At 43.7% G+C, this 26,575-nt stretch overlaps 2 protein-coding genes across 2 annotated transcripts in view; one reads left to right on the top strand and one right to left on the bottom strand.

Moving 5' to 3' along the window:
- LOC311102607 (myelin transcription factor 1-like protein) overlaps positions 1-26,575 on the top strand; it is a gene marked incomplete at both ends in the record, with an annotated part of 591,893 nt that overhangs the window by 180,242 nt on the left and 385,076 nt on the right. The window lies entirely within an intron of this gene.
- col12a1a (collagen, type XII, alpha 1a) overlaps positions 1-26,575 on the bottom strand; it is a gene marked incomplete at its 5' end in the record, with an annotated part of 82,519 nt that overhangs the window by 54,816 nt on the left and 1,128 nt on the right. The window contains 11 exons of the mRNA XM_084144399.1: positions 3,774-4,049; positions 4,175-4,450; positions 4,670-4,948; positions 5,941-6,543; positions 6,825-7,115; positions 7,442-7,615; positions 7,766-7,930; positions 9,629-9,892; positions 10,948-11,004; positions 11,265-11,408; positions 11,528-11,644. Of these exons, the coding sequence (XP_084000525.1) occupies positions 3,774-4,049; positions 4,175-4,450; positions 4,670-4,948; positions 5,941-6,543; positions 6,825-7,115; positions 7,442-7,615; positions 7,766-7,930; positions 9,629-9,892; positions 10,948-11,004; positions 11,265-11,408; positions 11,528-11,644 (2,646 nt within the window). The remainder of the gene's footprint in view (positions 1-3,773; positions 4,050-4,174; positions 4,451-4,669; positions 4,949-5,940; positions 6,544-6,824; positions 7,116-7,441; positions 7,616-7,765; positions 7,931-9,628; positions 9,893-10,947; positions 11,005-11,264; positions 11,409-11,527; positions 11,645-26,575) is intronic.

The raw sequence follows: 26,575 nt of genomic DNA, 5'->3' as shown, positions 1-26,575 counted from the left end.
GTAATTTTATGGGACCAATGATTACATTAAGCTTGTGACTGTAAAAACTTGTTGGATGCATTTGCTGTTTGTTTTGGTTGTGTTTCAGATTATTTTGTGCCCAAACAGAAATTAACAGTAAATAATGAATTGTGTCATTTTTGAGTCACTTTTATTGTAAATAAGAAAATAATATGTTTCTAAACACTTCTACATTAATATGGATGCTACCATGATTACGGATAGTCCTGAATGAATCATGAATAATGATGAGAGACGCACAAATACGCACAAATATCATACCCCCCAAAAACGCTAACCTCCCCTGTTATTGTAATGGTGAGAGGTTAGCATGTCTTATATTCATGCATCTGTAACTTTCTCAGTCATCATTATTCTGCACAAAACAAAAAATGTGTCACTGACCCAATACTTTTGGAGCTCAATGTATATAGTGTAGCTAGTGATATGTACACCAAACTGCTCTTCAAATGTCCAATGCACCAGGCAGGACAAAAAAAAACTCTATCCCACCACAACAGGCTGAAATTTCAGGCAGCCGTTTCACCCCACTTTAAAGGTCCAATGCAGCAGTTTTTATATCAATATCAAATAACTTCTGGGTAGCAATTAAGTACCTTAGTGTGATTGTTTTCAATTAAAATTGTTTAAAAAATTAAGCTTCTTAGCAAAGAGCAATTTCTCAAGCAAGAATTTAGCTAGGACTGTCTGGGAGTGGTCTGAATGGGGACAGGAACATGTTAAACTAGCTGTTATTGGCACAGAGGTTTATTAACTAATTTAGCACCTGGGGATGTCACCAGGCAGGCCAAAACATTATGATAATGTTCACAATTTCACAGTATTATTCCAACATCATAGGGTGGAAATATATATAAATACAGGAAAATCACGATTTGATTGCCCTGGGCCTTTAAGAGTTTTATCGAAAACATATTTTTGCCCACCGACCCAAAACAGAAGTAAACGTTTATTTATTCTTTGTTCTTCAAACTGGGTTTCGTGTGGCGTATGTTCTCTCTGCTCTTTCTCTTTCCATGTTCTTTGGGCCCCTCCCTGGCCTGGGAGGAAGTGGACAGTCAGTTATCTGCTGGAGGAACCAGCCAGCACTCGACCGCTCACAGCTTTGAAGTACAGTACCTCCTAGGTAAAACCTAACACATGTGAGAAAGACTCCCCGCTTTAATACATATTCTCACCATTTTGTTTTCTAAAGGCTCACATTTGGAATATGAATCTCAGCAATTACTCAGCCCCCACTTTCCATGATTCGGGGACAGATTTGACTCCATTAATCAAGCCAATCTTTAGTGGTCAGGAATCAGGAAGTAGTAGGCTCAACATACAGTAAGCTTGCCACAGGGGGTGCTATTGTCTCCATCAGCCTGTTAGCATTCTCTACCACACAGCTTGACTGTGTCTCCGGGTTCCCCAGGTCTGCCTACATAGGCTAACTCACACGGTCGATGACTGGAAGTCTGTGTCACCCTAAACAATGAGATCAGTGTTGGCCTGTTGTTCTGACGTCAAGCTTTGCTGCTGCAACCAGAACAAATGCTTTGTCATGGAGCACAGAAAGGGGTCCAGACACTGGTTCTATTCTGGTGGGAGGCTAGGGCTAATGAGTCAGCATAACTGAAACTCAGCATCCGACTTCTGACCTTCTGACCATGCCCGGGCTGGAGGTCCAGAGGTGGACAAAGGAGGTCAGCTTTGTTGTCAAAGAAGGGGGAGAAGGTAGCCCCAGGCAGGAGAGTCCCATGGAGAAAGAATGAATGTGCACCATTCAGCTTGTGAACTGAAAATAGCTACATGATACTCCATAGCAGGATACCTCTCCATTGTCCTCAAGTGTAGGATAATGCTTCTGATATTTTCTTGTGTAGAAGCCATTTGATCTGCTAGAAATGATGTCATTAGTGACATTTATGTAGGAGAGACAACAAGGACATTGAGAGACAAGGACTCTCATTCTTTGGTCATGATGAGTGATATAAGCTTTGATGTATCGTGGGCTCAAACTGCTTTTGAGAGGAGAGACCATTTGGCATCCACTACCTGCATTCAACTTGGCCTCTGAATGAGAGAGGGTGACACTCTTGCTCAGAGCCAGTTAGGGTTGAAGTTCTATCTGTACAACAACAAAAAAACCTCTCTGCCCTCAATTCATTTCCATTCGAGTGATCGTCCAGTGACAAGGACTATTGATCTCTAGTTCAAACACAACATACTGCTGACCCCCAAACCAAACTAAAGCACAGCACATACAGCCTCCTGAGTGCCTGACCCCAGTCCTAGTTGGGCCTCCCCTCCCCAGAGCTTTCTCTCCTAGACCACCCTGATCAGAATGGAACTCCACTAATGTCATAAAGCTATCCAGAGACCAGTGATTGGGCTGCCACGAGCAGAATGGATTGTGGGGGCATGTTAGTTCTGGCTTGTGAGATACAGTGGTCTTTGTGGTTGTTGGGCACCCTGGGGACCAAGCCAGCGTGACCCGGACCATAACCTCCTGCTGGTCTGAAGGTTCTCCTCTAGGCAGAGCTAGAAAAGCCTATATAGCATTAACAGATGTTCCTCACACTAATTCACTGCATGTCAGTCCTGACTAATGGTCAGCTTTCTAACACTATCCCCTAGGGTTAGAGAGAGTGGTATAGTCTTCAAAGGGTTTGGTACATTTTGGCTAATGTTGCTGTTTATAATATTGAAGACGTAGGCCTACGTATACATCAAGGTCTATGGTTGAGGATCTTAGTTAGAAGAATAGCAGAGTTAGCCATCTATGATCAGCAGCATTGCTTACCCAAATGGTTTACAAATCGTTAAAAGTGATATCGAAAAAAAATTATACAACTCCCCATGTGCCACATAAAATAATCTCTAATAAACCATATGTCCCCGGAGTGTATAAAACTGCATGAGCTAGCCTAGCATGGCATGTGTTGGCTGTTCCAGGAGCTTTTTTAGGTTTACGAGAGTACACCCACTCATTTCCATCTCTCCCAGCTTCATGGGCGGTAAAGCAGAGCTAACCTACAGTCTGTCTGTGCCACATGAATTACATAAAGCTCCACATTCCAGCTTTTGCACAGTTTCCCTTATACACTGAGTCAGAGAAGAGGTATCCTGAGATATCTAGGAAGGATTTCTAGGGCAGTATGTTTTTCTAAAGACTTTTACATCGTATTCCGAAAACAAAGACAATACATTTTCTTTTTTTTATCCCTTTACAAAAAATGGAAGGTTAAGAAACAGAGGCATACACAATTACATTTACATTTACATTTTAGTCATTTAGCAGACGCTCTTATCCAGAGCGACTTACATTATCTTTTATTTTTATTTTTTCATACTGGCCCCCCGTGGGAATTGAACCCACAACCCTGGCATTGCAAACGCCATGCTCTACATCCCTGCCGGCCATTCCCTCCCCTACCCTGGACGACGCTGGGCCAATTGTGCGCCGCCCCATGGGTCTCCCGGTCGTGGCCGGCTACGACAGAGCCTGGATTCGAACCAGGATCTCTAGTGGCACAGCTAGCACTGCGATGCAGTGCCTTAGACCACTGTGCCACTCGGTGGAGCAGGACACAATGCAGTACACAGTGCACAGAGATGGCCAGTCTAGACACTCACTTTGAAGATGGCCTCAAGCAAATTTTCACACTTTCTCTCACATCAGCTATCAAAGAAACACAACCCCATGCTTCAAAGCAGCCAAAAAGCAGACAGTCATAATAAAGACAGACACAAGAGAGTTGTTACTGTACCTTCCAGGGTGGTGCCTGTACCCAGGAGGGGGTCTCCCAGCCCAGAGGTGTACCGGGCACTGACAAACAGCTCATATTCAGTAGCAGGCTGGAGGTTCTTCAGCAGGGCCACGGTAGTGTCTCCCTTCACAGCGATTTCTTTCCTCTCCCCGGTGCCGTCGGCTGGTTTGAAGGCCACGCGGTACTGGAGGACGTTCCCGGGAGCGGCCCGCCACGACACAATCATGCTGGACACGGTCTCATTGAAGACGTTGAGATCGCGGGGAGAACCACGGACTGAGGGGGAAAAGACACATATGGGTCAACCAATTACTGCATCTTCACTTATGTACAGTAAAAAACTGCATTAGCTACAGGTAAGGAATTTAAATGTTAATAGCCATGCTGGCTAACTGACTGACCTTCCTTGGTGGTTCCGTCCACCTGCATCTCGTCTCCCAAGCCGGAGGTGTACTCTGCAGACACTGACACGCTGTAGGTGGTGATAGGGAACAGCTCCTGGAGCACGATGGTGGTGTCAGGTCCGTTGGTCTGGGCCTCCAGCCTCTCTCCTCCCCCCGTCATGGGGACATAGGACAACCGGTACCTCACCACGGGTCCTGGTGCCGCCAGCCACGACACCCGGAAACTGTCCGTTGTCTCTTCAGACACACTCAGTCCCAGCACCGTCCCTTGCTCTGGAAGGGAGAACGTTTAGGTTTGTTTAGCAGTGGCTTGTCAATATAACTTTTAAGGATAAAGACTCTGGATAACCGATTGAATGATTTTGCATCTAAAGGAGGCAACGTGAAGAAGCCATGTAAGTTTCTTGTGAAAAAACAAAAGCACTAAAACATATATCTCTTCACTTGCTTACACTGTGAAACCCCTGAACGTGTACGCTTTTAAGCCATTACCTTCCAGAGTGGTCTCCTCCCCCGACAGAGGGAAACTGTCTCCTTTGTCGTACTGGGCGAACACGTTGACCTCGTAGGTGGTGAGGGGAGTGAGGTGTGGCAAGATTGCGCTGGTGGTGTCGGCTGGCACAGCCAGGGAGATGTAATCCTCAGTGATGTCCTCGGCCTTACGGAAACGCACCAGGTAGGACATAACGTTGGTGGCATCGGTGGCCCAGGTGGCACGGAAGCTTCTAGACGTCACCTCAGAGAACACCAGGTCCCTGGGTGCAATCAGACCTGATGAGAGGGATAAAACACAATTAAATGACTGGTTTGTGTTTTGTCCTCATAGACAATGTCATAATAATGGCTTTTGATAACATTAAGGAGAACTGTCCATCTTATTCATTCAGAAAAGCTGGAATGGAACCAATTATTTGAACTCATTCCACTTCGTTCACAGTTCCCTCTCTCAACATTTATTTTTCATGAGTGTCTTAGCAATAGGAAACGCTCCTCGTATGCTAGCATTATGCATTCAGTCGACAGGGTTGCAACACATTCATATTACAAACCCCTGGACAATGCCAATGCCTAATCGTTCTGTGTTCTTGTGACAGGGGGATCATTACCAATATGTGCAGCAGAGAAACTCATGTCATGCTACCATAGTGTTAAAAACCATCTACAGTCCTGCTGACTTTCAGAGACAAGTGGTCTTTGAATTAGCAGGACAATTAGGTCAGAATAAAAGTATCCAGTCAGTTACTATAGTGTTTAAAAACCGTAAACGATAACAAATGGTGTAACGGGCTCCCCTGAGATGCAGGCATATGGTTCTGTGGTATTTTGGAGGCAGTGTGCTCAGTCAGGGAAAGTTAAAACAATGAATATGCCTCACTTTTGTCTGCCTGAAACAGACCCAAGGCATTGTGAAATATAAGATTAAGAATTATTACTCAGCCTTTTTGTGTTGTGTAGATGTAATTACATCGTGACATCACTATTTCAGTAGCACAGCTCAGTTTGACCTGCTGTACCACATCGCAAATAACGGATTACAATAGACTGTATGGAGTTTGAGGTCCCTTAGCAGCTGCCACTAAAGTTAACCAGCATGTATGATTATACAGCTATAGTTACAGGTACATGTACAGTCCATGGTAAGCATGCTCAACTTCAAACAGGGGTATGTGTTATGAGTAGGCCTAGGAGTTTTTGTTGACCACATGCCCAGACCAAGAAAACCCTGGTCCTTTGTTATAAGGGTATGTTAAATGGCTACTCACTCCTCTTCTTGATGTTGAGGAGCTCCTGTTCGATCCTGAGGCAGATGGACTGTGTGAGCTCCTTGGAGATCCTCTGGAAAGCATCAAAGTCCTCCACAGTGTACACGTGGGTGGCTGCCGGGGCGTTAGCAATGGCTTCCAACTCGGACCTCACAGCGTCCTTCACACCCACAGCAAAGATCTCCACGTCTATATTCCTCAGGTTGGTGGCAGCGTCCTTGAAGGAGTCAGAGGACTTCCCGTCAGTGATGAGGACCATGACACGCGGGACACTGTCGCGAGACCCTCGGGTGGGGATAAAGATCTTCTCTCTGACGTAGTTCATGGCCTTGCCAGTGTTGGTGGAGCCTCCGCGGTAGGGGAACGTCTGGACAGCCTTGACCACTGAAGCAATGTCATTATAGGTGTTCAGGGCGAACTCGGTGTGGGGGTCTCTGCTATACTGGACTAAGCTGAGCCGGATCTTGTCGAGCCCGACGTTGAAGGAGTTGACCAGGACCTCCAGGAAAGCTCTGACCTTGGCAAAGTTTTGTAATCCGATACTGTAAGAGCCATCAACCAGCAGGACCACGTCAGCCTGTACGTCCACTCCAAGAGAGCATTCTGGGGAGGAAAGGACATTAGATACCTTCTGTATATGTTCTACATTGTGAAATCTTTTTTTATAGCAACAATGTAATGTTTCAGTGAGTGAGTGAGTGAGTGAGTGAGTGAGTGAGTGAGTGAGTGAGTGAGTGAGTGAGTGAGTGAGTGAATGAATGAATGAATGAATGAATGAATGAATGAGTGAGTGAGTGAGTGAGTGAGTGAGTGAGTGAGTGAGTGAGTGAGTGAGTAAGTGAGGGACTGGATCGCTGATATGCTGTTACAGAGCATTATCTCACCCAGTGAAACCTTGACGGGCTGAGTCTTCTCCATGGCCAGAACAGCGTCACTGGGGGTCAGACCCTTCAGGGCGAACAGACTGATCTCGTACTCGGTCTCTGGGGACAGGTCCCGGACGTTGACAGTGGTCTGGGTGGGCCCCACGTATACCACCTGGCGCTTCATCCCAGCCATCATGGGCATCAGGATCAGCTTGTAGCCCGTGATCTCCCCTAGAGAGGCATCCCACGTCACCCTCATGGACTTAGAGGAGATCTCAAGCACCTGGAGGTTAGAGGCTGGTTCCACCACTAGAGACAGAACAAATAAACACTGTTGAGGTTGGAATGTACTGTAGTATGGTCGGAAGACACTTTAGCAATACATTTACAGTTACATAGTTGTTGTTGTTGATTCGTTACATTTAGCATCTATAGACAATGTACTTGAAATAAGTGAAGATTTAAAGCGCTTGTAACGCCAAGGTAGTGGGTTCGATCCCCGGGACCACCCATACACAAAAATGTATGCACGCATGACTGTAAGTCGCTTTGGATAAAAGCGTCTGCTAAATGGCATATTATATTATATTATATTATTATAAATGTGATGTAATGCATAATCTATAATGTCTTACCATCATCTCCGCTCACTAGAGAGTTGAGCTGGTCTTCCACACCGGAGCACACCTGAATGATGAGCTTCTGCTGCACTGCCTTGATCATATCAAAGTTAGGTACGTTGTAGACATGTATGCTGTGGGGAGTTGAGGCCATTTCCTTCAGTTCATCCTCATCTGCTCCTTTGATGCCTAAATGGTGAAAAACATCTCAGAAGTTAACCTGAGAAATGGAGTACTGTGGAAATCAGCCATTACGGAATCTCCAGAAATTCAAAAACTAAAAGCATTATAGGGATGTTCTCAAGAGAGAGTAGCATTCAGCAGTAAAACATACAGTACCTAAGGCAAATACTTCCACTCCAATGTTCCTGAGTCGTTTAGCGTACTCCTCCACTGGGTCCTGGGATTTTCCATCTGTGATGATCATGGCTATCTTTGGAAAGCCTTTCCTGGCGCCGGCCGCCTCCGTAAATATGTTTTTCAGCAGGTAGTCCAAGGCGTCCCCTAGACACAGAGTGTAAAATGTTTTACCTATAAGAACATAGCGTTTCTTAAAACATTTTAGTGTAATACAGTGAAGGAAAAAAGTATTTGATCCCCTGCTGATTTTGTACGTTTGCCCACTGACAAAGAAATGATCAGTCTATAATTTTAATGGTAGGTTTAGTTGAACAGTGAGAGACAGAATAACAACAAAAGAATCCAGAAAAACACATGTCAAAAATGTTATAAATTGATTTGCATTTTAATGAGGGAAATAAGTATTTGACCCCTCTGCAAAACATGACTTAGTATTGGTGGCAAAACCCTTGTTGGCAATCACAGAGGTCAGACATTTCTTGTAGTTGGCCACCAGGTTTGCACACATCTCAGGAGGGATTTTGTCCCACTCCTCTTTGCAGATCTTCTCCAAGTCATTAAGGTTTCGAGGCTGACGTTCGGCAACTCGAACCTTCAGCTCCCTCCACAGATTTTCTATGGGATTAAGGTCTGGAGACTGGCTAGGCCACTCCAGGACCTTAATGTGCTTCTTCTTGAGCCACTCCTTTGTTGCCTTGGCCGTGTGTTTTGGGTCACTGTCATGCTGGAATACCCATCCACGACCCATTTTCAATGCCCTGGCTGAGGGAAGGAGGTTCTCACCCAAGATTTGACGGTACATGGCCCCGTCCATCGTCCCTTTGATGCGGTAAAGTTGTCTTGTCCCCTTAGCAGAAAAACACCCCCAAAGCATAATGTTTCCACCTCCATGTTTGACAGTGGGGATGGTGTTCTTGGGGTCATAGGCAGCATTCCTCCTCCTCCAAACACGGCGAGTTAAGTTGATGCCAAAGAGCTCAATTTTGGTCTCATCTGACCACAACTGCCTTTAGATCATTGACAAGATCCTCCCATGTAGTTCTGGGCTGATTCCTCACTGTTCTCATGATCATTGCAACTCCATGAGGTGAGATCTTGCATGGAGCCCCAGGCCGAGGGAGATTGACAGGTCTTTTGTGTTTCTTCCATTTGCAAATAATCGCACCAACTGTTGTCACCTTCTCACCAAGCTGCTTGGCGATGGTCTTGTAGCCCATTCCAGCGTTGTGTAGGTCTACAATCTTGTCCCTGACATCCTTGGAGAGCTCTTTGGTCTTGGCCATGGTGGAGAGTTTGGAATCTGATTGATTGATTGCTTCTGTGGACAGGTGTCTTTTATACAGGTAACAAGCTGAGATTAGGAGCACTCCCTTTAAGAGTGTGCTCCTAATCTCAGCTTGTTACCTGTATAAAATACACCTGGGAGCCAGAAATCTTTCTGATTGAGAGGGGTCAAATACTTATTTCCCTCATTAAAATGCAAATCAATTTATAACATTTTTGACATGCGTTTTTCTGGATTATTTTGTTGTTATTCTGTCTCTCACTGTTCAAATAAACATACCATTAAAATTATAGACTGATCATGTCTTTGTCATTGGGCAAACGTAAAAAATCAGCAGGGGATCAAATACTTTTTTCCCTCACTGTATAACATTTACTGTCTGTGGGCGGAAGCCTAACTTGAGAACAAGCGCGTAACCAGAACATGTACGTAAATCAATGGAAGACTTGTTCTAGTTACACACACGGATCTCAAGTTAGGATTCAGTCTAGCAAGAACTTACAAAACATTGCCAGTACTGTATATCCATGCTGTCTAGTCCCTCCTATCATGTATACCTGTCATGGTGTTTCCTCCCTTGTAGGGCAGGGTGTTGATGGCTCTGAGCAGCTCTCCTCGTTTGGAGTGGCGGTTGAGGAGGAACTCAGTGCGGGTGTCTGTGCTGTACTGGACCACAGCCACCCTGGTCTTGTCCTGTCCGATATCAAAGGCCCCAGCCATAGCACTGATGAAGCTGCGGATGTGCTTGAAGTTTTCCCTGCCAACGCTCCAGGAGCCATCCACCAGGAAGACCAGGTCTGCTATGGCACTGACTGAACACTCTGGAGGGGTGGAGAGGGGGATGGGGTAGAGCAGGAACACAATCAATTGTCTGGACACAATCTGGCAGATTGGCACACCTTTTCGCTACTCTAATGAATACTGTATATCTGATAGACAGTCTCTGACAGATGGTATTCCAACAGACATGAAGACAAAAATGTGTTTTTATGGACCACATAATCACTTAAACTTTCAGCTGCATTGTTTGGTTTTATGTTTTCAAACCCCCATGTTTAAGAAAAAAATAATGGATTGTTCAGATTCGCTGTAACATCCAAGATGACTGCATTGCAATAATTGACAGGACTTCTATGAATGTCTCAAATCTTAGATCCCGTAGGTCTACTTGACTCAATATCCATCTCACATCTTGTTATTCACGACTTTTGAAGATTTCTTGACAAAACATCAAATATCAAGTTCTACGGATTTATCTGGCCAATTAGGTCAATTGTGAAAGAGTGCTATGAGCGTTCCACCAGAAATAGCATCTAGGAGCAAAGGTTTTTGGACCATCTGGACCTCTGGGTTCAATTTCCACCCAAAGCGTACATGGTGCGGGAAAAAGTGAGCATGTCTCCCTGTCAGTCCACAGACTGAACTCACAGAGAGGCACAGAACTCCAGTAAAATTACTTCTGGTCAGAGCAGTAATCCTTTCCACTTCTTTCAACATTTAAAAAGACGGAAATGCACAGAGCTGGCACGACAGTGACGTCATCCTTCTGCTTGGATTATGCGAGAACAAAAGGAACCAGGTTGCCTCCATGATGCATAACAGAACCCTCTCATTCTTAGATTTTGATGTGAAGACTGTTTTCAATTACGAACTAATTCTCAGCCACTGTCGGAACCCCCTTTCTGCTCAAATATTGACACTCAGCAGTACAGAAGGGGTATTTGAGGCTGAGGAAATTATTCCAGGGAACAATATTATGATTATAATGGAAGTCCATGGAAAAACTAAAAAAATGGACTGGCAAGATCGTAAAGCTATGTGGACAGGCAATGGGCATGGCACAGATGGGTTGACATTGACGTAAAAACATACTTACTGATTGCATCTGAAGTCGGCGGCCTCCTTTCTGTTTCACTTGTGTTACTGGACTGAACTGAAACACAAGAGAATTTGGACTGTTATCATGATATCCTGTGTGCCATGTAGGGGGAATAAATCCAAGACAATCAACAAATCATCAATCCTCTTCAATGGGATACCAATCACATACATATAAACATGTTATGGGTCCATTGTTCCTTATGACTGAATAACCCTTTTCATATCAGTCCATTTCAGCCTTTTGAGAAAGCCATTGGATTTTCCCAAAGTAATTTTTTACCTTGTAACAGCATCAGAATCTTGAACACTTACTAGTGAGCTGGCCAAAGATGGGTATACTCTCCTCTGTGCCATCATAGGAGTTGATGGACACTGAGTAGTCCAGATCAGGAGTTAGGTCTGTGATAGACGTCTTTGTAGCAGTGGCTGGGAGGCTTAACTCTCTGGCTGGTTCATCTGGGATATAGAGAATCGGTTGCCATTAGAGTTGGTGAAAATGATCATTCGGCTTGGCATGAAAAGCTATAACTAGTAAGGCAAACATCAATGAACTGATGAGATCAATAAATACAAACCTGTATCCGATACAACTTGTATTCTGTAGCCCTGTATCCTATGCGATGGTTTTCTCCATGACATTTGCACTGTGTCCTCATTTAGAATGGTAAATTTCAAGTCTGAGGGGGGCTCCACTGCAAACAAAAAAGGAACTGATGTTAACTTACATACATGAATAACAAAACGTGGGTATGAGTATAAAAATGTTGATCAAGTATTTCAGCAAGACATTTTATATCAAACATTCACATTTAGCCCAACGATAAACACTTCATGACTGAAGTTGAGACGTTCATTGTTGAGAGAGACAAGAAGAACCAACATCCATGATAAAAGTGACAAAAAAGAAACACACAACAACATTTAAAAAGTGTGAGAAGCCATTTTGGAAAACAAAATGGCATTTGTTTGAGTTGCACAACCAGGTAACCCTAGTCAGCAACTCAAGCACTGGAAGTCTGGAGTACACAACATTAATACAGACCAACTCCACACAAAACTCCCCTGAGTGCAAACATTGAGTGAACCATCCAATACATGCTGAGTGCAGTCATTACCACGCATGCCCAACCAACCAGCACCAACACGTTGATCTGAACAACACACAAGTACAACAACATTTTCCTTCCAATGTTATTGATTATACAATGGAGTCAAGATTGCCAGGTAATGTTCAGGATGGCATTTGCTGAATTTAACACCCAATGTTTCACATGCTCTAAAGTTGGATGTTTTGCTGCCGCTAGAGCAGTTCAGATGGCTGGTTTTACTGAGGAATGTGTTTGTTTTTCATGATGGTGTTTTGTAAGTTACTTTTCTTAAATTACTTGTAAATGTTGTATGCTTTTATTGCATTAGAATTGTAAATATTGTGAATTTGTATGATTGTGTGCAGGGCTCCCTTGTAAAAGAGGCCTCAATGGGATTTCCCTGTTTAAATAAATACAAATACGGAGTATGTATACATAATTTGACAAAGAAGTGAAGTGTTTGTGTATAGAGAGAGACTCTAGCACAAGTAATTGGCATAGATCCATTGCAAACCTTGCAAAAAGAATACACAATGTGTCACAGGAGACTGTTGTGTATGTTCTTTTCATTGGCAGAGTGTACAAGATGGCATGAGGTGACGGCACACTGCTTACACAGTCAAAATGAAGAGAGAGTTGAGATACAGAGGAAAATAATGTACACATTGAAAATAAACAAACAAAAACCACGACAGATGCAGTCCGACAACACACGTGTCCACATTGAGCTGGTTGTCACAGCACCATGCATATATACATGAGAAAGTTGTTGAGGACAACTTCATAAATTGGATGAAAGTGTTTCCATGTACACGAGGGACCACACATAGAGACAATAAATGTATTTTAAAATGATATTCTTCCTCACTGGGGTTTCACATGCAACCTATTTAGATCAGAGTGTTGAGTGATATTTAATCTTTATGTGAGTGCAGTTGAAGGAGATGGGAAACAAAGTGTTTGAAAAGTACACATTTTTGTTTTGGACAGACAAACTTGTACTTGAGGGTAAACAGCATAGCAAGCTAAAACTGTTAGAATATAATACATTCTTAATATCTATGAGGTGCTGTAGGAGTGCCTATCCTTCCTGTAGCCTATATCTGTATATGTACTTCTCATAGGCTACATACTATAGTCCATGATGATGATGACATGATCAAGACATACATACAAAGGCTGGCCTTTCAGACCATGTCAGCGGATGGATGGCATGCAAGCTGTTGAGGAGGGGCAGTGGGATGGGATGCAAGAATATCACTGTAAAATACCTGCTGAGAAAGCCACAGCTCAGGACACACTGAATGCACAGGCAGACAACATTTAGGACCTGAGCCAAGCTAGTATTGGTACACGGTAAAGGAGGATCACCAACCTGCCACATCAATTCAGGGGGCCCGGGTAAGCTGCCCTCCTCTCCAAGAAAGTATCTCGAACAAGAATCAATAAACCCACTTGGGGGTTGGGAGGGGGCAGTGGGGAGGGAAGTTGGGTAGGGAGGTTGTCTTCACTCACAAGAGCAAAGAGCTGTGTCACCTCGCTCAAGGTGTTTGATCATCGTTATACAGAAAGTCGCAAATAGTTGGAGACATTCATTACAGTTGTTACTTCACACATTTTCTTTTCAATCTTCTCATCTTGCGTTTTAATGTAATTTTTAAAAACAAAAATACAGTGAAGATATAAAATAATCATAATAAACATTAGCAGATATCTTTTCAGTCTCGTTCCCTCTGCCAGGTGTGGATGCACATCACAGCACCTTACCTGACCAGAGGACACCTCTGCCTTTCCCATGGCCAGACTTTGGCTACTGTCAGTAACCTCAGTCTGCGGCAAGTCAGCCATTCATCCTGGCCTACTGCCAGGCCAGCCAGTCAGAGAAAGAGCTCTGACTCTCCCAAAAAGGCAGAACAGATGCCAAAGTAATTCTGCAACATGTGCTGACATTAAACATTACTGCATATTAACTTTCTATATGGATTGCAACTCAGCGTTTTTGAGAATATCCGCAAGAAGCCTAAAAAGGCTCTTTGTCTTTGCCCTGTCTGAGGACTAATTTAAGATTCTCATATTACATCTTTCCATTCCGTTAGTGAAGATATATGGGAGTAGACATTGGACTCACCCAAAAAGCTTTCAGGGGAAAGACGGGAACAATTGAATGTTCCTGTTTTTCAACATCAAGGATATTGATATTATGATCTCACATTTCTACAAATGATCATGACCACTAATTTTGTTTGGATATTGAAATATGAGAAACACTCAAATCTAGAACTTCAATGTAACAACATAATGACAGAGGGAAATAGCTAAACCATGAAATAATTGTAGCGCTACTTAATTATAGTGTTCTCTTCTTTGAGAAAACAAAATAAAATAAACATTTTCTTCCTATCCAGGACTAACCATTGGGTCCTGGATTCTTCTACAAACCATAATGTCAATAAGACTAAGGCAACACATTGATACATGGCCCTGTGAGGACACTGACATCAATGTAAGAGTCAGATCCAACTGTTACAGTTGACAAGAGTCACTGATTTCTCATTGGTAGAGTTGGAGACATTTCCAGATTTTGGTTATGACATTTATAAAACCAAATTGAGAATATATATATATACAGCTGAAGTAGGAAGTTTACATACCCCTTAGCCAAATACATTTAAACTCAGTTCTTCACAATTCCTGACATTTAATCCTAGTAAAAATTCCCTGTTTTAGGTCAGTTAGGATCACCACTATATTTTAAGAATGTGAAAAGTCAGAATAATAGTAGAGAGAATTATTTATTTTCTCTTTTATTTCTTTCATCACATTCCCAGTGGGTCAGAAGTTTACATACACACAATTACTATTTGGTAGCATTGCCTTTAAATTGTTTAACTTGGGTCAAACGTTTCGGGTAGCCTTCCACAAGCTTCCCACAATAAGTTGGGTGAATTTTGGCCCATTCCTCCTGACAGAGCTGGTGTAACTGAGTCAGGTTTGTAGGACTCCTTGCTCGCACACGCTTTTTCAGTTGTGCCCATACATTTTCCATAGAATTGAGGTCAGGGCTTTGTGATGGCCACTCCAATACCTTTACTTTGTTGTCCTTAAGCCATTTTGCCACAACTTTGGAAGTATGCTTGGGGTCATTGTCCATTTGGAAGACCCATTTGCGACCAAGCTTTAACTTCCTGACTGATGTCTTGAGATGTTGCTTCAATATATCCACATAATTTTCCTTCCTCATGATGCCATCTATTTTGTGCACCAGTCCCTCCTGCAGCAAAGCACCCCCACAGCATGATGCTGCCACCCCCGTGCTTCACGGTTGGGATGGTGTTCTTTGGCTTGCAAGACCCCCCTTTTTCCTCCAAACATAACAATGGTCGTTATGGCCAAACAGACATCAGACCAGACCAGACCAGAGGACATTTCTCCAAAAAGTACAATCTTTGTTCCAATGTGCAGTTGCAAACCGTAGTCTGTCATTTTTATGGCGGTTTTGGAGCAGTGGCTTCTTCCTTGCTGAGCGTCCTTTGAGGTTATGTCGATATAGGACTCGTTTTACTGTGGATATACAGTGGGGGAAAAAAGTATTTAGTCAGCCACCAATTGTGCAAGTTCTCCCACTTAAAAAGATGAGAGAGGCCTGTAATTTTCATCATAGGTACACGTCAACTATGACAGACAAATTGAGACATTTCTTTCCAGAAAATCATATTGTAGGATTTTTTATGAATTTATTTGCAAATTATGGTGGAAAATAAGTATTTGGTCACCTACAAACAAGCAAGATTTCTGGCTCTCACAGACCTGTAACTTCTTCTTTAAGAGGCTCCTCTGTCCTCCACTCGTTACCTGTATTAATGGCACCTGTTTGAACTTGTTATCAGTATAAAAGACACCTGTCCACAACCTCAAACAGTCACACTCCAAACTCCACTATGGCCAAGACCAAAGCGCTGTCAAAGGACACCAGAAACAAAATTGTAGACCTGCACCAGGCTGGGAAGACTGAATCTGCAATAGGTAAGCAGCTTGGTTTGAAGAAATCAACTGTGGGAGCAATTATTAGGAAATGGAAGACATACAAGACCACTGATAATCTCCCTCGATCTGGGGCTCCACGCAAGATCTCACCCTGTGGGGTCAAAATGATCACAAGAACGGTGAGCAAAAATCCCAGAACCACACGGGGGGACCTAGTGAATGACCTGCAGAGAGCTGGGACCAAAGTAACAAAGCCTACCATCAGTAACACACTACGCCGCCAGGGACTCAAATCCTGCAGTGCAAAACGTGTCCCCCTGCTTAAGCCAGTACATGTCCAGGCCCGTCTGAAGTTTGCTAGAGTGCATTTGGATGATCCAGAAGAGGATTGGGAGAATGTCATATGGCCAGATGAAACCAAAATATAACTTTTTGGTAAAAACTCAACTCGTCGTGTTTGGAGGACAAAGAATGCTGAGTTGCATCCAAAGAACACCATACCTACTGTGAAGCATGGGGGTGGAAACATCATGCTTTGGGGCTGTTTTTCTGCAAAGGGACCAGGACGACTGATCCGTGTAAAGGAACGAATGAATGGGGCCATGTATCGTGAGATTTTGAGTGAAAACCTCCTTCCATCAGCAAGGGCATTGAAGATGAAACGTGGCTGGGTCTTTCAGCATGACAATGATCCCAAACACACCGCCCGGGCAACGAAGGAGTGGCTTCGTAAGAAGCATTTCAAGGTCCTGGAGTGGCCTAGCCAGTCTCCAGATCTCAACCCCATAGAAAATCTTTGGAGGGAGTTGAAAGTCTGTGTTGCCCAGCGACAGCCCCAAAACGTCACTGCTCTAGAGGAGATCTGCATGGAGGAATGGGCCAAAATACCAGCAACAGTGTGTGAAAACCTTGTGAAGACTTACAGAAAACGTTTGACCTGTGTCATTGCCAACAAAGGGTATATAACAAAGTATTGAGAAACTTTTGTTATTGACCAAATACATATTTTCCACCATAATTTGTTAATAAATTAATAAAAAATCCTACAATGTGATTTTCTGACATTTTTTTTTCTCATTTTGTCTGTCATAGTTGACGTGTACCTATGATGAAAATTACAGGCCTCTCTCATCTTTTTAAGTGGGAGAACTTGCACAATTGGTGGCTGACTAAATACTTTTTTCCCCCAGTGTAGATACATTTGTACCTGTTTCCTCCAGCATCTTCACAAGGTCCTTTGCTGTTGTTCTGGGATTGATTTGCACTTTTCGCACCAAAGTACGTTCATCTCTAGGAGAAAGAACGCGTCTCCTTCCTGTGTGGTATGACGGCTGCGTGGGCCCATGGTGTTTATACTTGTGTACTATTGTTTGTACAGATGAATGTGGTACCTTTAGGCATTTGGAAATTGCTCCCAAGGATGAACCATACTTGTGGAGGTCTACAATTATCTTTCTGAGGTCTTGGCTGATTTATTTAGATTTTCCCATTATGTCAAGCAAAGAGGCACTGAGTTTGAAGGTAGGCCTTGAAATACATCCACAAGTACACCTCCAATTGACTCAATTGATGTCAATTAGCCTATCAGAAGCTTCTAAAGCCATGACATCATTTTCTGGAATTTTCCAAGCTGTTTAAAGGCACAGTCAACTTAGTGTATGTAAACTTCTGACCCACTGGAATTGTGATACAGTGAATTATAAGTGAAATAATCTGTCTGTAACAATTGTTGGTAAAATTACTTGTGTCATGCACAAAGTAGATGTCCTAACCGACTTGCCAAAACTATAGTTTGTTAACAAGACATTTGTGGAGTGATTGAAAAACGAGTTTTAATGACTCCAACCTAAGTGTATGTAAACTTCTGACTTCAACTGTATATACATATATATATATACAGTGGGGGGAAAAAGTATTTAGTCAGCCACCAATTGTGCAAGTTCTCCCACTTAAAAAGATGAGAGAGGCCTGTAATTTTCATCATAGGTACATGTCAACAATGACAGACAAAATGAGAAAAAACTATCCAGAAAATCACATTGTAGGATTTGTAATGAATTTATTTGCAAATTATGGTGGAAAATAAGTATTTGGTCAATAACAAAAGTTTCTCAATACTTTGTTATATACCCTTTGTTGGCAATGACACAGGTCAAACGTTTTCTGTAAGTCTTCACAAGGTTTTCACACACTGTTGCTGGTATTTTGGCCCATTCCTCCATGCAGATCTCCTCTAGAGCAGTGATGTTTTGGGGCTGTCGCTGGGCAACACGGACTTTCAACTCCCTCCAAAGATTTTTATGGGGTTGAGATCTGGAGACTGGCTAGGCCACTCCAGGACCATGAAATGCTTCTTACGAAGCCACTCCTTCGTTGCCCGGGCGGTGTGTTTGGGATCATTGTCATGCTGAAAGACCCAGCCACGTTTCATCTTCAATGCCCTTGCTGATGGAAGGAGGTTTTCACTCAAAATCTCACGATACATGGCCCCATTCATTCGTTCCTTTACACGGATCAGTCGTCCTGGTCCCTTTGCAGAAAAACAGCCCCAAAGCATGATGTTTCCACCCCCATGCTTCACAGTAGGTATGGTGTTCTTTGGATGCAACTCAGCATTCTTTGTCCTCCAAACACGACGAGTTGAGTTTTTACCAAAAAGTTATATTTTGGTTTCATCTGACCATATGGCATTCTCCCAATCCTCTTCTGGATCATCCAAATGCACTCTAGCAAACTTCAGACGGGCCTGGACATGTACTGGCTTAAGCAGGGGGACACGTCTTGCACTGCAGGACTTGAGTCACTGGCGGCGTAGTGTGTTACTGATGGTAGGCTTTGTTACTTTGGTCCCAGCTCTCTGCAGGTCATTCACTAGTTCCCCCCGTGTGGTTCTGGGATTTTTGCTCACTGTTCTTGTGATCATTTTGACCCCACGGGGTGAGATCTTGCGTGTAGCCCCAGATCGAGGGAGATTATCAGTGGTCTTGTATGTCTTCCATTTCCTAATAATTGCTCCCACAGTTGATTTCTTCAAACCAAGCTGCTTACCTATTGCAGATTCAGTCTTCCCAGCCTGGTGCAGGTCTACAATTTTGTTTCTGGTGTCCTTTGACAGCTCTTTGGTCTTAGCCATAGTGGAGTTTGGAGTGTGACTGTTTGAGGTTGTGGACAGGTGTCTTTTATACTGATAACAAGTTCAAACAGGTGCCAGTAATACAGGTAACGAGTGGAGGACAGAGGAGCCTCTTAAAGAAGAAGTTACAGGTCTGTGAGAGCCAGAAATCTTGCTTGTTTGTAGGTGACCAAATACTTATTTTCCACCATAATTTGCAAATAAATTCATAAAAAATCCTACAATGTGATCTTCTGGATATTTTTTTCTCAATTTGTCTGTCATAGTTGACGTGTACCTATGATGAAAATTACAGGCCTCTCTCATCTTTTTAAGTGAGAGAACTTGCACAATTGATGGCTGACTAAATACTTTTTTCCCCCACTGTATATATATATATATATATATACAGTACCAGTCAAAAGTTTGGACAATCATTTTTACTATTTTCTACCAAAAAAGTGTTAAACAAATCAAAATATATTTGAGATTTGAGATTCTTCAAAGTAGTCACCCTTTGCCTTGATGACAGCTTTGCACACTCTTGGCATTCTCTCAACCAGCTTCATGAGGTAGTCACCTGGAATGCATTTCAATTAACAGGTGTGCCTTGTTAAAAGTTAATTTGTAGAATTTATTTCCTTCTTAATGTGTTTGAGCCAATCAGTTGTGTTGTGACAAGGTAGGGGTGGTATACAGAATATAACCCTATTTGGTAAAACACCAAGTCCATATTATGGCAAGAACAGCTCAAATAAGCAAAGAGACATGACAGTCTATCATTACTTTAAGACATGAAGGTCAGTCAATACGGAACATTTCAAGAACTTTGAAAGTTTCTTCAAGTGCAGTCGCAAAAGCCATCAAGTGCTATGATGAAACTGGCTCTCATGAGGACCGCCACAGGAAAGGAAGACCCAGAGTTACCTCTGCTGCAGAGGATAAGTTCATTAGAGTTACCAGCCTCAGAAATTGGGAATTAACTGCACCTCAGATTGCAGCCCAAATAAATGCTTCACAGAGTAACAGACACATCTCAACATCAACTGTTCAGAGGAGACTGTGTGAATCAGGCCTTCATGGTTGAATTGCTGCAAATAAACCACTACTAAAGGACACCAATAATAAGAAGAGACTTGCTTGGGCCAAGAAACACAAGCAATGGACATTAGACTGGTGGAAATCTGTCCTTTGGTCTGATGAGTCCAAATTGGAGATTTATGGTTCCAACCTCTGTGTCTTTGTGAGACGCAGATTAGGTGAACGGATGATCTCCGCATGTGTGGTTCCCACCATGAAGCATGGAGGAGTAGGTGTGATGGTGTGGGGGTGCTTTGCTGATGACACTGTCAGTGATTTATTTAGAATTCAAGGCACACTTAACTAGCATGGCTACCACAGCATTCTGCAGCAATAAGCCATCCCATCTGGTTTGCGTGTGTTTCATGATTAACGACTTATGGTATACCCGACCTAGAATACCTCACAATCAAATGCCAACCATATTATTACCAAGAGAATTTTCCTCCGTTATAGCCACTGACGTATCCCCTCAAGTTGATACCACGACGGCCCTCAAAGAACTTCACTGGACTTTATGCAAACTGGAAACCACATATCCTGAGGCTGTATGTATGGTAGCTGGGGATTTTAACAAAGCAAATTTGAGGACTAGGCTGCTGAAGTTCTATCTACATATTGACTGTAGTACTCGCGCTGATAAAACTCTGGACCACTGTTATTCAAACTTCCCCAAAGCTTACAAGACCCTCCCCCGCCTTCCTTTCGGCAAATCTGACTACGACTCCATTTTGCTTCTCCCTTCCTATAGAAAGAAACTGAAACAGGAAGTACCCGTGCTAAGGACTATTCAACGCTGGTTTGACCAATCGGAATCCAAACTTCAGGATTGTTTTGATCACGCGGACTGGGATATGTTCTGGGTAGCTTGCGAAAATAATTTTGATGAATACACCGATACCGTAACTGAGTATATCAGGAAGTGTATAGGAAATGTCGTACCCACTGTGACTATTAAAATCTACCCTAACCAGAAACCGTGGATAGATGGCAGCATTCGCGTGAAACTGAAAGCGCGAACCATCGCATTTAACCATGGCAAGGTGACTAGGAATATGGCAGAATACAAACAGTGTAGTTATTCACTCCGCAAGGCAATCAAACAAGCAAAACGTCAGTATAGAGACAAAGTGGAGTCGCAATTTAACGGCTCAGACACGAGACGTATGTGGCAGGGCCTACAGACAATCACGGACTACAAAAGGAAAACAAGCCACGTCGCCGAGACCGACATCTTGCTTCCGAACAAGCTAAACACCATCTCCGCCTGCTTTGAGGATAACACAGTGCCACTGACGCGGCCCGCTGCCATGGACTGTGGGCTCTCCTTCTCCGTGGCCGACGTGAGTAAAACATTTAAACGTGTTAACCCTCGCAAGGCTGCCGGCCCAAACAGCATCCCTAGCCGCGCCCTTAGAGCATGCGCAGACCAGCTGGCTGGTGTGTTTACGGACATATTCAATCTCTCCCTATCCCAGTCTCCTGTCCCCACATGCTTCAAGATGGCCACCATTGTTCCTGTACCCAAGAAAAAAAAGGTAACTGAATTAAAACGACTATCGCCCCGTAGCACTCACCTCTGTCATCATGAAGTGCTTTGAGAGACTAGTCAAGGATCATATCACTTCTACCTTACCTGCCACCCTAGACCCACTTCAATTTGCTTACCGCCCCAATAGATCCACAGACGATGCAATCGCCATCACTCTGCACACTGCCCTATCCCATCTGGACAAGAGGAATACCTATATAAGAATGCTGTTCATCGACTATAGCTCAGCATTCAACACCATAGTACCTTCCAAGCTCATCATTAAGCTCGAGGCCCTGGGTCTGAACCCCGCCCTGTGCAACTGGGTCCAGGACTTCCTGACGGGCCGCCCCCAGGTGGTGAAGGTAGGAAACAACCCCTCCACTTCGCTGATCCTCAACACTGGGGCCCCACAAGGGTGCGTGCTCAGCCCACTCCTGTACTCCCTGTTCACCCATGACTGCGTGGCCAAGCACGCCTCCAACTCAATCGTCAAGTTTGCAGACGACACAACAGTAGTAGGGCTTGATTACCAACAATGATGAGACAGCCTACAGGGAGGAGGTGAGGGCTCTGGGAGTGTGGTGCCAGGAAAATAACCTCTCACTCAACGTCATCAAAATAAAGGAGATGATCGTGGACTGAAGGAAACAACAGAGGGTGCACCCCCCTATCCATATCGACGGGACTGCAGTGGAGAAGGTGGAAAGCTTCAAGTTCCTTGGTGTACACCAGGGTTCTTCAATTCCGGTCCTGGAGGGCCGAAACACTTCTGTTTTTTATTTCTACCTGGTAGTTAATTGCACTCACCTGGTGTCCCAGGTCTGAATTAGCCCCTGATTAGAAGGAGAGGATGAAAAACAGAGGTGTTTCGGCCCTCCAGGACCGGAATTGAAGAACGCTGGTGTACACATTACTGACAAACTGAAATGGACCACCCACACAGACAGTGTGGTGAAGAAGGCGCAACAGAGCCTCTTCAACCTCAGGAGGCTAAAGACATTTGGCTTGGCACCTAAAACCCTCACAAACTTTTACAGATGCACAACTGAGAGCATCCTGTCGGGCTGTATCACCGCCTGATATGGCAACTGCACCGCCCACAACCGCAAGGCTCTCCAGAGGGTGGTGCGGTCTGCACAACACATTACCGGGGGCAAACTACCCGCCCTCCAGGACACCTACAGCACCCGATGTCACAGGAAGGCCAAAAAGATCATCAAGGACATCAACCACCCGAGCCACTGCCTGTTCACCCCGCTATCATCCAGAAGGCGAGGTCAGTACAGGTTGATCAAAGCTGGGACCGAGAGACTGAAAAACAGCTTCTATCTCAAGACTGTCAGACTGTTAAACAGACATCACTAGCACATTAGAGGCTGCTGCCTATAGACATAGACTAGAAATCACTGGCCACTTTAAGAAATGGAACACCAGCCACTTTAATAATGTTTTAATATCTTGCATTACTCATCTCATATGTATATACTGTATTCTATACTATTCTACGGTTTCTTAAGTCACTTAATAATGTTTACATATCTGCATTACTCATCTCATATTTATATACTGTATTCTATACTATTCTACTGTATCTTAGTCTATACCGCTCTAACATCGCTTATCCATATATGTATATATTCTTAATTAATTCCTTACTTAGATTTGTGTGTATTGGGTTTATGTTGTGAAATTGTTAGATAGAAGCACAAGCATTTCGCTACACCCGCAATAACATCTGCTAAACATGATTTGATTTGATTTGCGCTTAGTTGGACTATCATTTGTTTTTCAACGGGACAATGACCCAAAACACACCTCCAGGCTGTGTAAGGGCTATTTGAACAAAAGGAGAGTGATGGAGTGTTGTATCAGTTGACCTGGCCTCCACAATCACCCGACCTCAACCCAATTGAGATGGTTTGGGATGAGTTGGACCGCAGAGTGAAGGAAAAGCAGCCAACAAGTGCTTAGTATATGTGGGAACTCCTTCAAGACTGTTGGAAAAGCAATCCAGGTGACTACCTCATGAAGCTGGTTGAGAGAATGCCAAGAGTATGTAAAGCTGTCATCAAGGCAAATGGTGGCTACTTTGAAGAATCTAAAATATATTTGTATTTGTTTAACACTTTTTGGGTTACTACATGATTCCATATGTGTTATTTCATAGTTTTGATGTCTTCACTAATATTCTACAATGTAGAAAATTGTCAAAATAAAGAAAAACCCTTGAATGAGTAGGTGTGTCCAAACTTTTGACTGGTACTGTATACCAAGATGGACTAAATGTCATAAATTGTAATTATCCTGAAATAACTTATAGAATAGGACTCCTAGAATGGGGCATCATATTACATCACAGAGCAAGATAAGAGGTGCAGGCAGAAGCGTCATGCCCAGGGGCACGTGCCCTCTCAGATTTGTCATGTTAAAAAAAAAAATCTGACGTAAATGTAAATTGATACACTCCTTTACACATTTATTTTGGGATCCATCCCTGTAAACGTTGTTTGCCTAATGTGGAGAAGGACCGTCTCATTTCAAGCAAGCGCCTTTCCATCCACGTTCACTTTCCTCGCTGACTCTCCTCGATTAACTTTGACAATTTTCAAAAGGAGGCGAGAGAGGATGGAGGAGAGAGGATGCAGGAGGTGAGCAAATCTCATTGATAAAAGGCCAGTGTATAGCAGAGACGGAAGAGGAAGCGAGAGGACATTTCCGGCTCCCTCATTTTTTCTGTTTCAATCATAGAGAACGATAGAGGGCTCTAGTGGCCAAAAGGCAGTTTTAGCATGGGCAACGCCATTGAGGGCTTCCACCATTAATGTGGTCAATTTGGTGGGACTTCCAACTTTATTGGTTGATCCCTCCTGATGACTCTGTTGGAGTCATGTCCAACCGGGTCATCAGGAGGGATCAGCTAATCATTTAGAAGAAAATTGACTACTTCAACATGGAGATTGCCTCAATGGCGCTGCCATTGGGAACTATATAGGGATGCTATCATTCTCTATAGAAGGGTTAGCTGACAATGTCACGAAAGCAATACGCGCGCTTCATTCGGGCAGAAATCTGCGAGTTGTTGTGATTCTAGATGGCTAGATAGCTACCAACAATGACAAGAAACTGCCATGTGGGGAATTGTGATTTGTTTCAGATAGTTTCATCTTGTTCTTGATACCATGTCTTGTTTTGAGGTGTTTTGACTGATGTCATGTCAACGCTACTATGGTAAAAATTCGCTAGCTAGCTAACCAACAACTGTAATGATGTATTTCAGAGACAAGTGCTCATTGAGCAAATGTATTTGTGTTTTCAATAAACATTGGAGGCTAAATATAGTTTGCATGTCAACAATCTAAGCCAACCCAGTCTGTTTTGCACCATGGTTGCGCGCGCGTCGGTTTTGCTGCTAAACAACCAACCCATCTATTGTTTCAATGGAAGTCTGAACTAAGTAGACCAGACCCAGCTGCTATTGCATTAGAGTCTATGGGAGAGCATGCCCCTTAAGTAGATCGGAACTGACCATTTTTTAAATGGTAAATGGCCTGAGTTGACGATCTTCACAGAGTAAGAGTATACTATCCACCATCTTTGTTGTAGACTAGAGTGACACGCTGCACGCACATACACTACATGACCAAAAGTATGTGGACACCTTCTCGTCGAACATCTCATTCCAAAATCATGGGCATTAATATGGAGTTGGTCCCCCCTTTGCTGCTAGAACAGCCTCTACTCTTCTGGGAAGGCTTTCCACTAGATGTTGGAACATTGCTGCGGGGACTTGCTTCCATTCAGCCACAAGAGCATTAGTGAGGTTGGGCATTGATGTTGGGCGATTAGGCCTGGCTCGCAGTAGGTGTTTCAATTTATCCCAAAGGTGTTCGATAGGGTTGAGGTCAGGGCTCTGTGCAGGCCAGTCAAGATCTTCCACACTGATCTTGACAAACCATTTCTGTATGGACCTCGCTTTGTGCACAGGGGCATTGTCATGCTGAAATAGGAAAAGTCCTTCCCCAAACTGTTGCCACAAAGTTGGAAACACAGAATCATCTAGAATGTCATTGTATGCTGTGGCGTTAAGATTTCCCTTCACTGGAACTAAGGGGCCTAGCCCGACCATGAATAACAGCCCCGGATAATTATTCCTCCTCCACCAACCATTACAGTTGGCACTATGCATTGGGGCAGGTAGTGTTCTCCTGGCATCCGTCAGATGGTGAAGCGTGATTCATCACTCCAGAGAACGCGTTTCCCCTACACCACTCCAGCTGACGCTTGGCATTGCACATGGTGATCTTAGGCTTGTGTGCGGCTGCTCGGCCATGGAAACCCATTTCATGAAGCTCCCGACGAACAGTTCTTGTGCTGACGTTGCTTTCAGAGGCAGTTTGGAACTCGGTAGTGAGTGTTGCAAATGAGGACAGAGAATTCTTACGCACAGCGTGCTTCAGCACTCGGCGGTCCCATTCTGTGAGCTTGTGTGGCCTACCACTTCGCGGCTGAGCCGTTGTTGCTCCTAAGTGTTTCCACTTCACAATAACAGCACTTACAGTTGACAGGGGCAGCTCTAGCAGGGCAGAAATTTTACAATCTGACTTGTTGGAAAGGTGGCATCCTATGATGGTGCGACGTTGAAAGTCACTGAGCTCTTCCGTAAGGCCATTCTACTGCCATTGTGTGTCTATGGAGATTGCATGGCTGCGCGCTCGATTTTTTACACCTGTCAGCAACAGGTGTGGCTGAAATAGCCGAATCCACTAATTTGAAGGGGTGTCCACATACCTTTTTATATATAGTGTAGTTTGATTTTAGCTGCCGG

The sequence above is a fragment of the Coregonus lavaretus genome, assembly GCF_964263955.1.
Source record: "Coregonus lavaretus genome assembly, chromosome: 27".
NCBI lineage: Eukaryota > Metazoa > Chordata > Actinopteri > Salmoniformes > Salmonidae > Coregonus > Coregonus lavaretus.
This window is presented reverse-complemented; position numbering and strand designations above follow the sequence as displayed.